General features: G+C 43.6%; 1 protein-coding gene across 6 annotated transcripts in view; it reads right to left on the reverse strand.

Annotated features, from left to right (window-relative positions):
- Positions 1–6,517: 6,517 nt before the first annotated feature.
- The window catches only part of casz1 (castor zinc finger 1), a 75,159-nt gene continuing 66,393 nt past the window's right edge, over positions 6,518–15,283 (reverse strand). For 4 of the 6 annotated variants that reach the window (XM_056384157.1, XM_056384158.1, XM_056384156.1 and 1 more), the window contains 9 exons: positions 15,021–15,184; positions 14,566–14,688; positions 14,138–14,458; positions 13,828–14,026; positions 12,816–12,987; positions 11,088–11,236; positions 9,978–10,212; positions 8,775–9,128; positions 6,518–7,993 (listed from right to left, as the gene is read on the reverse strand). In XM_056384157.1, coding sequence (XP_056240132.1) covers positions 6,735–7,993; positions 8,775–9,128; positions 9,978–10,212; positions 11,088–11,236; positions 12,816–12,987; positions 13,828–14,026; positions 14,138–14,458; positions 14,566–14,688; positions 15,021–15,184 — 2,976 coding nt within the window. In that variant the 3' untranslated portion in view covers positions 6,518–6,734. The remainder of the gene's footprint in view (positions 7,994–8,774; positions 9,129–9,977; positions 10,213–11,087; positions 11,237–12,815; positions 12,988–13,827; positions 14,027–14,137; positions 14,459–14,565; positions 14,689–15,020; positions 15,185–15,283) is intronic. The other 2 variants (XM_056384161.1, XM_056384160.1) reach the window with 1 other exon arrangement.

Consider the following 15,283-nt stretch of genomic DNA (forward strand, 5'->3'; position numbering starts at 1 on the left):
GCCAAAACGTTTTACTGTCTCAATCAGCCTGTTTTAAGTTCTCATGTTCTCAGGAACTGCAAGCAGAGAGTTGTTGTCGCCGCTGTCTTTCAGTATTTCATGACTTGGTGTATTTTCAGGGGAGAAAAAACCCCAGATGATACTGATGGCAATATTTTTGAGGCTGTTATATCCATATTATTGAGAATTATATATGGTCGGATATTTATTTGTCACATTAACATGACACTGACACATGTTTATTTTGACTCCTTAAATCCGTTTTTTAACGTAGTGTGAACAATATGCTGAGCGGTCCAGTTATTACACTTCTTTATCATTTTGCACTTTCTTGTTACTTTTGCTGCGTTCCTTTGGGATGGATGGTAAAGCTGGAAAAGATTCCCAGGTCGCTCAAGTCAAGACAGTTGTACGATTGCAGAGTCGGTTGTATGAGGGTGTTGAACACAGTGAACTGACAATCTGGCACTTAATCTAGTAAATTCGGTTTAATCACCTCGAACGATGGCGTTTGGCAGAGACAAGGCGTCTACAGTGAAGAAGATGTATCAGAGCTTTCAGAAAAGACCGAGCTGCCGGTCGTTATAATAACTTTAATGTTGACGTAAACTGTCTTGAGTCAAGATTTTGGAGTTCTTGATTACAAAGATGATCAGATTTTACCATCCCCCGCTGCAGCTACCTAGCCAGCGAGGTTGGGAGTGTTTAGATTAGCTAAAAATCACGATTTCTTTCGTCATGAACTGCTGAAAACGACTCCACCCAATCCTAAATCTGCATTACCTGATTTATTTATTTAATTATCTATTTTTTGCCACTTAGGGGAAACAAGCTGCAAACACAAAACTGCCATTTTATCACCTTTTTAAGTTGACGTGGCAAAATTAGCAAAATGGCTTATTTGCACATCCAGCAGATACAGAGCAACGTCAGTGTTCAGTTTGAGTGGCGTTCGTGATGAACCTGATGAATCTAAGTCCAACATTCACTGTCTTTTAGCTGTGTGTTTGGTGCTGCTAAATGCTCCGCTGTGTTCAGCGTCCGGTTGTTAACGTTGTCTGTTTGTCATCAGCTGCGGAGCATGTTGTGTTCAGTGGGTTTATCAGAACAGCTGAGAGTCAAACTGTAAAACTGAGGCTGAAAAGTGGAAACAGTTGAGTTGGAAGATGCTAAAAAGCTGTGTAGAGTTGAAGGGAACTGCAATCAGGTGATCTTTCTCTGTGGGGTGCAACCCCTTCCACATAAGTAATCATGTGACCCATTCTTAATATAAATATTGATCCAGCCACAAATTTCTTTTCTTTTTTCTTTTCATTCACCCGTTGAGGGATAAATCAGAGGAATCCTGTCTGCTTCAGGAACAATTTAACTTCCAGAAAGAGAAAAAGCTAAAATCATGTGTGCAGAGAAGCTTCAACAGAACTGACAGATTAACAGAGCAGCGAACAGTCTGTTTCAGTGGTGTGTGCCTGGAGGCGGTGAGTGCGGAGAGATGTGGACTAAACTGAACTGTACTGCAGACATCACATCTCACTGAAGTATCTGTCTCAGGCCCTGACACACAGCACTGGAGGTGCTCCTTCATGTTGGCAGCCGTCACACTGTACAATACGTACAGTCCAAACAGACTCAGCCAATCAGAGCCCGCGTTCCCCCGACTGCCTTTTTTCTGTAGATCCAACACCTGCATCCTCAGTTATGTTCACAATATAGTGATAAAGAGAGCAGACATAAGTACACACCGGGCGAGCTTTTCCTGCTGGCTTCATGTTGTACCTCCGTTTATAGCTCTCTAAATGGAAATGTAATCATGTGTGTACACAAACCTGCACGTTTTATTTGTCTTGACACATCTCTGGGTGGATGTACAGTATTTATGTTGATAATGTGTCATTACAATGCACATCTTCGTGTCTCAACACTTCTATTTAAACTAGTATTGTGAATATATTAATGTTTTGCATGTTATGTATGGACATTTTAGAGTTTCCCTCACACATCTGATGTTTCTCTCATTTGTCATTTTTTACAAATGCACTCGTAATGTAAAATGTGCACTCGTTTTAACATGCAGGTCACATGTTCATGATAGTTATCTTGGCACTTATAATCTTAAATCTGTAACCTTTGCACTTTTTTCTTTTACTTTTTGTTGTGGCAGTGACTGACTGTCCTCACAGGTATCATTATAGTTTCATCTCATCTTATATGATAACTCTCTGGCTTCGCGACCGGCGCATTTTTCTCTCTGAGTTTTTCCAGCTCTCGCTCTCTGGCTATTAGTGCAAGATTCGGGAACAGGCAGGCGGCGAGTCCAGGGCGGGCAAATCTCCATAAATCCTTCCACAGTGGCTACCCTCTTCAGACTCCACTGTACAATATCTGTCTTCATCTAGGAGTGCACAGGCCCAGCCACCTGCTTTTCCTCTGTTCACCCCCTCCCTCCACGCTTTGTGAACTTAATAAAAGCTGCCATTAAGCAGCGCTTCATCTGTTTGGGCCCTAATCTGCCTTATAGGCATCATGTGACCACATATGCAGTGCACACCTGTCGTATGTGCTCCCAGCCCCGACTGTTGCCTCTCCACGCTGCTCACACTCTCACTCAACCTGTTCCTGGCACATCAACCGACTGCATGTCAGCCATGGCCGGCACACACACACACACACACACACACACACACCCACCACACACACACTGTTGGCACTCGTATATACAACGTATACGACTCGGAGGTGCTTTGTGAGACGGCAGAAAGCCCGCGTCTGTCGGGAGATACGTTGTACTTTTCTTTGACATTGAAAAACACATTGACACCGAAAACAGGCCTAAAGTCGTTCAGTATGTTTTTATTTCACTGAGTGAAAAGCTCAATCTTTGCATAAGACATGCAGAAACAGAAGAAAAACATAAATATAGCACAATGAAGATGAACAGCACTGTATCCAAGTGGAAGAAAGCAATAGGACTAGAATGAATAGTAGTGCTGAGGGCAACAAATTCAAGCAGAGACTTTTTAAAAAATTGCTTCATTGTCTACTTCTCATATAAAATGTCTCATGAATCTAGCCAAATTGAACGCTAACGGGAGATGGCTTTTAGTCCAAAAGTGCAATATATTTTACAAAGTCTAAAATGTTGCTCTGTTTATGCCACTACACTGCAGTAAGCAGGCGGCTTTCATATTACATTTTTCCAGCAGTGGAAATACATCTCAGTTTATTTCCCCACCACTTTTTTATACCATCCTTTTTACTCTGTTAATTAAAACAGTAAAATGATCTGTTGTTTCAGCAGCAGTCTATGCAGGATTTGGAGGTCGTTTCCGTCTGGTTTTTGTGTAATATAATTTTCATGTTTATTCTCTTTTTTTCTGGTAGATTATATACAGGATACCAGCTGGCTGACAGATGGTGATGCCTTTACCCGTGTTTTTTTTCTCCTTTTTTTTTTTTTTTTTTTTATTAAAAAAAAACATCACAAGGAAGAGAAGGAGGAAGGACAGGAACAGCTGTAGACGAGGGGACAGACAGAACCAGCACACTGACCACTGGGTGACATGAGGGAGTGGGAGGAAAACCCAGCACATGGCTCAAGGCAAAAAAAAAAACAGAACTTGAAAAAAAAAAATAGATAAATAAATGTGTAAATGTGCCCTGTTAACACTGAACAAGACACAGAGAGCCATCTTGTTAGCAGTAGCAGGCCTCTAAATCTCCCTAATGGTCCTCAGCTCTGATCTTGTTCTTGCACCAGAAAGTCAAGCGTGAACAACGGGCGACCCCAACAACAAATATTGTTGATTTTTCTACCTGCATGGATGCAGATGTTTTGTTTTTTTTTTTCTCGTTTTTTTCAAATTCTGTGACAAAAAAAGTGTCCCAGTTGAATTTAAAGCAGAACAAAGCAGGAAAAGACGAACAAGGTCATGAAATATGAATCGAAGCTCTGAGCAGCTGGGACGGAGCCACAGGTCTGTGTTCTTCTAGTTGCAGCCTATCTGTCTCTCTCTCAGGGACACACACACACACACACACACACACACACTTCAATAGTGTCACCTACAGATAGAAAGAGAGACAGAGATTGCTGCTGTGACCTTTTGCCCTGCTGTCGTCCAAGCAGCACCTTTCCCCCTCCACACGTCACCCAGAATATCCTCAGGCTGAAGCACTACCAAGCACTACATTTGTATTATTATAATAATTATAGTTTCTTTATTTTCAACTTTTTACAAATCCTGCTATTTTACACCGTCACACACACGTACACAAACACACACACACACACACACAAAATAAATTCAAGTGCACAGCGTCTCCCAGCCCCTACAGTTATCTCAGCAAATGATGAGAAAACAAACAAATGTAGTAATGCCTCTGCTTTGCAACAGAGTCCCGGGAGACAGTTCAGTCTGTGAACGAGGCATGCCCACAGCAAAGTAAATATAAACCAAGAATTTCAATTAATGAGGAAAAAAAAAAAAAAACACACACACGCACACGCACAGAAAAATGACAATGAATAAAACGAGTCGTTAAATAAAACAGAAACATCAATGAATGAATTCAAATCAGTGTATTTTAGTTTGAGCTTCTGACATAGTTTGGAAAAAGAAAAAAAATATACTGCAAATATCATAACGGATTCTGCCAATGTTATAGTATCAACAACTTTTTCCAAAAGTCTGGGGTAATTAAAAAAGGTCACGCACACAAGCAAACTATAATGAGGCTATTTGAATTTCTAACTTTTTATTATTCATTTCTCCTTTTTACGGTTTTCTTTTTAAAGGAAGCTGTTCATCAAAGAGCATTTTGTTCATATATAGTTATTTTTTACAGAGGAAAATACTGTACAACCTTTTTTTCTTCTCAAAACAATATCTGGAGGAATATCATTTACACACATTATTATTCCCTATATAATGATCATTTATTTCCAATGCCAAGCTCAGGAGATAATTCATGATCAGTGTGTCCACTCCTCGGTCGCACATATCCGCTCAATATAAACCAGGGTGGCTTTGACAGATTTATAATTTAGTACTACAGTAAGTGAGCATTGCCATGAACTTCTTAAGAATTAATTTAAATCACAGTCCATATTAGTGTTTCTTGTCAGGGCACTGTTTTTCTGGCGCACCCGTTTTCATTTTTTTTTTTTCTTCAAACTGTCCAATCACAGAAGCAAAATAAAACCCAGTCTTAAATAAATCACAGAACAACGGTTCTTTGTCACACTAACATCTATTTGTGCATTAAAGCAAAAGTGAACTAAAACAACATCTTTAAAGCAAAATCCCTGTTAAAAGATATATATCATTTTTTTTTTTTCAGACGGTAAAAATGAACCTAAAAAGTGCAATAACACCCTAAAAAATTCTCATTGGAAGGTCACATAAATATTAAATAAAAACCGTTACAACAGGAGCTCAACCACAGCCATAGTGAATGGAAAACAAAATGCTGTTGAGACATTTTCGGTCTGTACATTTTCAACATAAAACACACTCCCTGACGCTTCCTCTGTCGCCCCCGTGACGCTGCATCTGAGTGACTCACTGTTTCCTCTGGTCAGTCTTAACCCCCCCACCCACCCCTGCCCCCACACCCCCCCCCCCACCCACCCCTGCCCCCACACCTCCCTCCACGCCCCCCCCCCCACCCAACCCCTCCCGACTCAACAGCCGTTAATCACGACCTCGCCCGCTTACAGATCGATATGCTTCTGACTAACAACACAACAAAACGACATTGTAATGCAAAGATGCAAATGGTAACAAAAATATTTTTAAATATGCTTATGAGTTATCTATCATCATCATCATCATCATAATCATCATCATCATCATCGGTATCATCGTGGTCAGCTAATATAAAAGTGCACTATCCACACACAAACTTGATTCCTCCACAGGGGGTGTAAAATTACAAGGGCTGAGCTTGGTTTTGGTGCTAGTAGAACATTTCTAGCAGAATGTCAGAGAGAACTGTCGAGACTGGCGACCTGCTGGACGCCCAACTGCAGCTGAGACCGACCGAACAGTTACTGGTCAATTCCACATGTCATTGAGAACAAAGAAAAACACCTGAGAGAGATGGGAAGAAGCACAATGTCACCCCCTTTCTCTCTGTGTCTAATAATAATAATAATTATAATTAATAATATAATATTAATACAGAAAGAAAGATCAAAGATCAAATGTTTGAACGCATCCTGTTTCCCCTTAGTGATTCACGTCCCTTTTTCTATGGATCCGCGGCCCTGCAGTTCATGTCGTCTGTGCCAGCAATTTCCTTTTGTATATCATCGTTCACACACACACTTACATATATAGTTATATAGAGAGATTTGTTTTTGTTTTTCTAACGTTTTTTTTTTCCACACACAAAAAAGTGAAAAAAATAAAAATAAATTAAACTCAAACATGCACGCACACAAAAAGACTGATGTGTAGTAAAATGCTTTACATTGCTGCCCCGTGTGTAAAACAGGGCCTAATTCTGTGTCTCCGTTCATATTTTTTAATGCATAATTGAATTAATAATGTTGGTCATCTTGTAAACATCATAATAAATCATTTTGGGCCATCATTTTCTCCACGCTGTTGTTGTTTTTTGTTGTCATCTGAAGTCTCTAAACATGATAAATGAGGCCACTTTCATTTTTGTTTTGTTCATAGTACACAGGGTTTTTCTTCAGTTCCTACAGTCACTGCTAGTTTTTTTTTTCATGGGTCAGCGTCTTGCTTTTCCAGTTGGGAAGTATCAGTGTGGTTAACGGAAGCATCAAAACTCTCATCATTGTCCTTTTCGCCGTCAGGCTCCGCCATCGAATCATCATTTGAATCAGTGTTGAGATCCTCCTCTTCCTCCTCGTCCTCTTCTTCCTCCTCCTCTGCCTGCGCCTCCTCTTCTGGCGACAGGTCGTCTTCAGCTTCTCCAGACGTTCCTGTGGTGTCGTCCTGAGCTGCCGGCAGACCCAGCGGGGGCGTGGGGTTGTGGCCAGATCGCACTGCATCGTGGTGAATCTTCTTGCTGAGGTCCAGTGAGTCGCTGAGACCCAGACCGGCTGCGTTCTTCAGGAAGAACAGGGAGCTGCTGGTGTCGGTGCCCAGGTTGAGGGAGCTGTCCAGGCTGATGGAGGACGGCGGGTACGGGTGGTTATAGTCAGACCCCAGGTCGCCTGTTGGGTACAGCATGGAGGGAGCACTGCTGTTAATGTTGTGGGACAGCACATGGAGGCCACTGGGTGAGGAAGTAAGACCCATGGAGGCTGGAGGGACCACTGACACACTTCCTCCCAGGTGGTGCATTGCTTCCTGTTTGGGTGACACAGACGGCAGCTCACCCCGCTCCTGCTTCTCATGCTTTCTCTTGTGGGAGTCCATCTGGGACATGCCCACCACCGTGTGCTTACACTCGGGGAAGGTGCAGTGGAAGTGTGAGCACTTGAGCTTATATTTGCAGTCGGGAACCTCACAATCAGCGCTGGAGCTGAACTGGCAGAAGCCAGCGGCGCTGATCACATCTTGCTTGCCGTGGTGCTTGCGGTGGGCCGTCACCTTGGTGCTGTCGGTGCAGCGGAAGCCACAGCGCAGACAGTGGAAGTGGGTGCTGTTGCCTGAAAACTGGCAGTCAGGGAAGTTGCAGCTGAGCGAGGATTTGAAGCGCTTGAAGTCATCCAGGACCAGGTTGTCCACGCGGTCGTGGTGCTGCGCGTGCTTGTACATGTGGGTGCGGCCGCAGAACTTGTAGCCGCAGTTCTCACGTGTGCAGTGGTAGTGGGTCACCTTCAGAGAAAACTGGCAACTTGAGTCCTTGCAGTTCTCATAGAGGTCATAGCGCCGGAAGCCCTCCAGCATCATCCCCTCATCCAGCATCTTACGTGACGACGCAGTCTTGCGGCGCTTGCCGAATGGTGACATGTCCTCAATGATCCAGAAGCGCTTTTTTGCACCCGTGGCCGTGGGGATGGAGATGGTGTTGCCTGAAAGAAAGGAGGGAAGCACATTAAAGAATAATCAGCTGGTTCACAAAGTAAATCCCACAAACTACAAGCAAATTAGACTGCGAGACCCTCCTGGTTGAAACTCTAATATGCGACCTTACTTAGCCCGAAGTGGTTCACAGCTGAGTAAGCACAGAGAGCAACAAATTTTTTATTCCTAACTCCCAGAATGATTAAAGGAGAGGGAAAATGATAGATTGACTTTGGAACATGACACTTTTACAGGGTGTCTCCAGCCTCCAAACAGAGGCGGAGCTGTGGGTCTTAACCGACCCTCTTATCTCCATGTTGTTTTATGAGGGGCACCCACCTTTTGAAACACCCTTGGGTCACTGCTAATGATGTGATCCCTGTTCTGCAAGACAGGAAGCAGTGGGCCTCGATAAAACTTAAAGCGTGATTAAAATGCTGCTGATGCAGCCTTGTTAATGTAAGCTAAGCAAGGCCCGGGCTTCATACTACAGGTTCCAAATTTACTGCTCTGTCTCTAAATCCTTGTAATACTAAAAGTGAAAGCACGCACAAAGGTGTAAGTGAAGTAATTATACACATTTGTTCTGATACTGTACCAACTCAGTAAGCATGCACGTTTCATCATTCCTACATAAACATAGTCTCTTTGCATGCTGGAAAGCCCCGTTTACTTTCTGGTCTTTCTACAACAGACCTGCAGAGAGGGGCTGGATCACACAGTTAAATGCTGCACAGGACTCAATTCAGAGTGACAGCTGCAGTGTTGGTTTGCGCCGGGGATAAGTACCTGCAGCATCCTGTACTATAGGGACGTCATTTTTAACCGGAGACGGAGTGGCAATGATGGGGCTGAAAGCTGGTGTGTTGGTTGGCATGACAACACTCCGAGTGGCTCCCAGAGAGGCGCTGAGCAGAGAGTATGACAGACAGGATGGAGAGAGGAGGTATGGGAGTGAGGGGAGAGGAGGTCGGAGGAGAGCAGGGGAGAGGGATGGGGCCTGGGACTGGAGACCAGGCTGAGGAGCGGAGAGAGGAAGAGGTGGTGGTGGTGGAGGAGGAGGGGAAGAAGGAGGTGCATTTTGGGTAGCGCTAGTGTCAGCAGGGGTGGTAGGAGCAGAAGTGGTGGCGGGGCAGCCTTGTCCTGGAGAGACAGGTTGACCAGAGAGAGTGAAGGACAGACAAGAGGGGGGAAAAAACACACAGACGGGTACACACACAAAGACAAGGGCCAAGTCGCGCACACACACACATACACACACACACACACACACACACACGCACATACAAACACACACACACACACACACAGAGGGATGGGAGGTAAAAAGGGAAAGATAAAAGATAAGAGAATGATACAAAATGAGGCCCATTCAAGACAAGTAACCCAAACACCCGCCAAAACAACAATGATGAGTGTAGTGGATAATATTGGCAACACATGGAGAAAAGTGAAAATCACAGGCAGGCTCAGACTCAGAAATAAGCAGAGGAGAAACCTTTTATTCAGTAAGTTTGAGGAAAAAGAGTCTGTTTCTCCTTTCCTTTCCTTTCTCCCACAATTCAACCCACTAAAAGTGCTAAAGTAGACATAAAGCCACAGGGATGATCTCTGGCCAAAGGAAAATGTAATAAGCTACATACAGTGCAATAACTCAAACCACTGATGTACAAAATGGATGTTTTATGAGGATGAGCACGCAAACTGCAAAAGATTTTGTCCACGAATCATAACAATACAGAAATGTCATCAACCTCATTTAATATGATTGATATTATTGATTAAAGTCAAACTACTAAATCCTGACTTTAGAATGCATGAAATGACAAGTTGCTGGTTTTCTGGGTAAGGTGGACTGATGAGTGTGGACTGAGCAAAGCGTTATGCACAATGCTGAATGTAAGAGTAGAAACGATTCACCTAAACTGTATCAAAGCTCTACATGCTGCCACACCTGTCAGCTTTTTTTTTTTTTTTTTTCCATAGTCTCACCTGCTGGAGAGCCATCGTTGCCTACAGGTGTGCTGGTGCAGCTCCGGTCCTGGTTGGAGGATTCGGAGGAGAGGCCCAAAGGGCTGCCTCCTCCCATGTAGTCCATGTAATCATCAGTCTCATCCATGGCGTTGGAGGAGAAGCTGGAGGTCATACCATGCTGGGACCCCATGGACCCGGACATCATGCCAGACGCATGCTGCATATCATCTGCCCTCTGGCCGAGTGGCATTACCTGGAAAACATACCATCTTCTTTTTAAAGATTTGAAACAAAGATCTTTGGATATAATGTGTCATTAATGCAGGTGTTGGCTCTTGGCTGACAACCAAGCATTTCTCAGAACATCAAACGTATTTTGAAAGAATGAAACCGGCACTTCTGTCATTATATGTAGACTTCAAAATGGAACAAAACAGAACAAACAGAACTAGAAAATCCACATATTTAAATCCGTGCATGGCACAGGATGTACTGTAAAGGTTGAGTTGGAGAATTGAGTACACTCCAGTGTGAAAAATTTCATCAATAGAAAGTCATGAGTGATTTCTCAGCGGCTGGTATGACAGGATATGAGCAGTAGTCTTCATAGAACAGGAAGTGAGATTAAAAAAAACAAAAAAACAACCAACTATATTCACGATTTTTAAAAAATCTGCAATAAGATCAGTTCCTGAACATGTCTGCACTCTGCTTGTGCGATGGAGACCTTTTTTTTTTTATCATCCTCTTGCAGCACTATTTCTACCAACTACAGCAACTGTGTGTCTTTTAAAATTTGGGAGAACAAAACATATCTGTTCCTTTTAAAATGTCTCAGGGTTTTTGGTGAAAACTTGCAGAATACTAAACTGATGAGCTTTATTAATGAGAAATAAGAGCTAAATATCTTCACTACATAAATGCATACAGTAGGTCCAAAGGCAAAGAGCCCGTACCCTATATAATCTGTCAGCTAAAGGGCGTGTGAGGTACTTGGCTTTGTTGGAATACATGTCAATAAACTATTCAACACCTGTTTTTGTTCAATGAGGTGTTAAGCCCGTATTTTCAGATAATTACCCTTTTCGGAATGGTGTGTGTCATATATGACCGTTTGTGTGTTTGTACCTGGGATGGGACTCTGTCAAAGTTCTTCCCCAGCATCCGCCTCATGTGTTTGCGTGCGTGTGAGGTCATCTGGTGTTTGAGCAGGAAGGAGAACTGGCAACCCTCGCGGATGCAGTGGAAATGGCTGTTGACCTGGTTATACTTACAACCTGTGAAAAGAAAACAGCTACAGTTGTAAACTCTCCACTTGCAGATTAATTTGTCTTGCACTCATTGTGAAGCGTCTGAGCACAGCTACGGTAGTAAATGCAATATTATCAGTGTGACGGTGTTGTGATTAGATCAAACACGAAGTGAAATATTTTTAGGTTTTTTTAATTTCATGATATAGCTCTGACAAAAGAGGGATCGGGTTTCAAAGTGTTTGGAAGTGCACATGTAGGAGGAATATTAGATCACTCCGGTGTCACACTGAGCAAGTCAAGGCTTCTGTGCACTAAACCTGTGGAGCTCTTTTATTACACTGACATGCTTTATTCAATTAGGAATTTACATAAATAAATTCTCATTTTCTGTGGGCCAATAATGCACACACCCCTGCAAACCAAAGTAAATATACAATTATTACCATATTAAATTCATTTTTCAAAGTATCTCCATTGTCATTTTTCCTTTTGTTCTCAATTGTACTGCTGTCTGCTGCACACTCTTCTGTTCTTTTCTCATGTTTTAACCGGTCTGGGTCTAATTGCTTTATGATTTCAAATTAAATGAATGTTCTGTTTTGTGCCTGTTAATCAAATACCATTATATAAAAGCAGGCAGAAATAATTGAAAGAGTAACATGCTGGGCAGGTGCTAGCATGTCAGTAACCATGGCACCCAGTTTAAGAGCACAACATGTCTGTGTCATCAAATAGCTTTCGCACACACAACGTTTTAAACACGCAAAGTTGGGCAAATAACAGTAACCCCCCTGACATGAGGAGTCTTTTGTGAGACAGAAACCAGGTAACATCATCAGCTGTGTTCAGTTTAATGTTGCTGCCATGGATACTGGCAACCCATCAATTCTTTATGACTGGAGTGCTAGCGATGGTAATCCTTTCTGTTTTTCCCCCAGCCCGAACAATACAGTTGGCAGATCAGGCTGGGGACAAAAAACAGCTGTTTAGGGCCTGTTTTTGTTTGCTTTGTTTCTGCGATCTGAAAAGCTTGTGTAACCGCCTGAAAAAAACAGATCACTTTTAATTCATTTCTGTGCGATGGCAGCGGTGGCTGTGAGGCGCAGCTTCAGAACACAAACAGGCTAAACCAGACAAGCCGGATAATTAACAAACACAAACCTAATTGCTCATTTCTGACAGGGGCAAAAGGAAGAAGAAAACAACCTGGATGTGATTGCCCCCTTTGACGTTATTGCTCATATAGTACAGGCAAGACTACCTTTGGGACTTGAGGTGCCATTGTGAATATGCAAAACACAGCAACAAAACCTATGAGGCAGACCTGTTTCATGCCTCTTAAACCACTCAAATAGCTCGACACTGTTTGCCAACACTGGTCGCTCTCCCTCTGTATACACAGAGAATATCCTCTTGCAACAGCCGCCAAAAATCAATCTACATCTTTCGCAATTTAACACCTTTAATCCACCACATCTCTGCTGGCAAAATATTATGAAAAGCCGGAGTGTTCGTGCTGACATGTAGGGTGATGTAGGGAACAACAGAAGAGAGACAGCAGGCCAAAACTTCTACATCACATCGGAAGGATTTTTTTCCTTACCCGGCCTTCCACACTCCTCCCTCTTGGTGAAATACTTGAAACCATTGGCGGCGCGGCGCTCTGCCTTCTCGTGCTTCTTGATGTGCCACGGCAGCTTGGTGGTGATGTTAGTGACAAAGAAGCAGCCGGGCCGCAGACAGTGATAGTGGCCCCTCATTCTGAACTCGCAGTGCTGCGATGGAGACACACAATTTCCAATTTCATGAGTCAAATGTGGTGAATGTTTGAAAGCCAAAAGAGAGGATTAATACGATTTGATCTTTAAAGTGAACAGTACACACAGTTTCTCCCAAAAAAACACAATCAACACCTCGCAGTCCTTTCCTCTCTGGTCATTTGGAACATCCCACATTTCTAAGTATGATTACATTTTTTTTTTCCCAAACTTCCCACAAACACCCCTCCTTTCTAACATGTATGTACACCACCATCTGTTTGTGAGGCCCCCATCCCAAAGGACCGGGCCAAATAAGATCTGCTCAGTTCAGGAGATGGAGACGAGGGGGAGGAGGAAGGAGGGGGGAGGAGGAGGAGGAGGAGGAGGAGGGGGCGGGAGCGGGAGGAGGGGGGGGACTTTTTGTGAGAGGGGTGATTTTCGACACATTAATGAATTCATTTAAACGGTTTTCCAAATACGGGCTCATGAGAGCAGGCAGGGGCTGCCATTTAGGTTTCATTTGCGAAGCATTCCCCTGATTTTTGCCCTATTCCAGACAGCCTTGTTTACTGTGCAAGTGACAATGATTTATTGGGTAATATCAGCTAAATTGGCCTTTTCTGAGAGGAGAATGCGGCAGTCAAAATGACATCATTGACATATAAACAGGCATTACTGGGGTGAGTCGACTGTCTTTTTCAGCAGAGATGGAAGACGGGGAGCGGCGGTTGTGAAAGCCTTGAGTCAAATAACCTCAAATACTGGTCTAATAGATAGCATACTTCATGCTTAGAAATCTCCGGGAGATGACAGTGGGTGATTCAGCTCCTGGCTGAGTTATCAAGTCCCACTCACCTGGTTGGGACAGAGACACTGGAGAGAGTAGTAGGAGAACTGATCACGGATGTTGACCAGGTTGTTGCTGGGGTTGATGTGGTCCAAACAGTGGGACTCGGCCTTGCCAGAAGTCTTGCACACATACTTGCAATTCCCAAACAAGCAGTGGAAGTGGAACTTGTTTGAGTACTTACAGTCAGTAGCCAAACAGGGATCACTGGATGATGGAAAATGGAAAATACAGTTTAATCACAGCTTAGCAAAAAGAAGAAAAAAGAGAAACGTGTTGTACCGTTGTCATGCATTAAGGCACAAAGGTTTGTCATACTTTTCCTGGAACTGCAGGAAACCAGGTTTGACTTGCGGCTTAGCATTCTCCAAAGAGGTGGTAGCCAGGGGAGAGTGGGCTGGCAGGTTGGGCATAGAGGCCGACATCTGAGGGATGCTGCCGGTCAGCTGCTTCCAGGCAAGCAGGGAGGGAGGAGGGGAGCTGTAGCCACCAGAGGAGGTGAGGTGTGCCACATCCATGGAGGGATTGTTGGCCATAGAGACCGGGGCAGCAGGCTGCAGAGGGGCCCCCTCACCAGACTCCTTGCCCTCGCCGAACTGAGGCTCTGACTTCACTTTCAAGGTGGCTCGGAGGTGGAAGCTAAACAACGAGATGGAAGCCCATTTTTATGTTGATCAATAAAGCTGAAAACTAAAATGTGGAAAGTAAGGGTATATTTTCCGATCATGAACCACTATGACACTCACTTAGCATGTTTTATGGCCCCATCCACAGTGCTGAAGAGTGCACCACAGTCTTCCACCAGGCAGTGAAAGTGCACTTTCTGAAGGAAGTCACACTGCGCCTCACAGAAGTCATCTGTGTCAAACCTTGACATAGACAGATAATCGAGACTGTAAATTTACTGCCCTCTCAATTAAACAACAAATACTAAAAGCAAAAGTGGTTAAACTCCTCATCTGACGGTAAATGCCCGTAAGTCTGTTTTTTACTGTAAGTCATTTCAAATTCCTGCAGAACCGGATTCTTTATATTTCAGGGGCTTTCCAGTCATACTGTATGTGAGGAATAGTACTTACAGAAAATGGTTTTCAAGATAAAGTATTTTTAAACACTGACTGCTTTCTCACTATCACAATGAATGAGTTAAGTCTAGCTGAGTCCAACTACAGCGACGATGCACTTCCTGCATGTTTTATACCTGCGGAGGTACGTCCTCCAGATCTCAGTGGGTTTTTCTAGCAGGGGCCTCTTCAGCACTCGGTTCAGATACTGTGCCGCCTCTGAAGTGTCGCTGCCGTGCCCCGGCTCCAGCTCTGTCTTCAGGTTCATGGCGTTGAAGAGGGCCGGGTTCACCTGTGACATCTACGAAACACACAGCACATACAGCACCAGCCGCTGCGTTAGCTAAACATACGTAAGCTGGGCACTTGCATATGTTAGTGAGAGTGGGAGAGTTAACAC

Source organism: Seriola aureovittata, chromosome 9, assembly GCF_021018895.1.
Source record: "Seriola aureovittata isolate HTS-2021-v1 ecotype China chromosome 9, ASM2101889v1, whole genome shotgun sequence".
In the NCBI taxonomy this organism is placed as follows: domain Eukaryota; kingdom Metazoa; phylum Chordata; class Actinopteri; order Carangiformes; family Carangidae; genus Seriola; species Seriola aureovittata.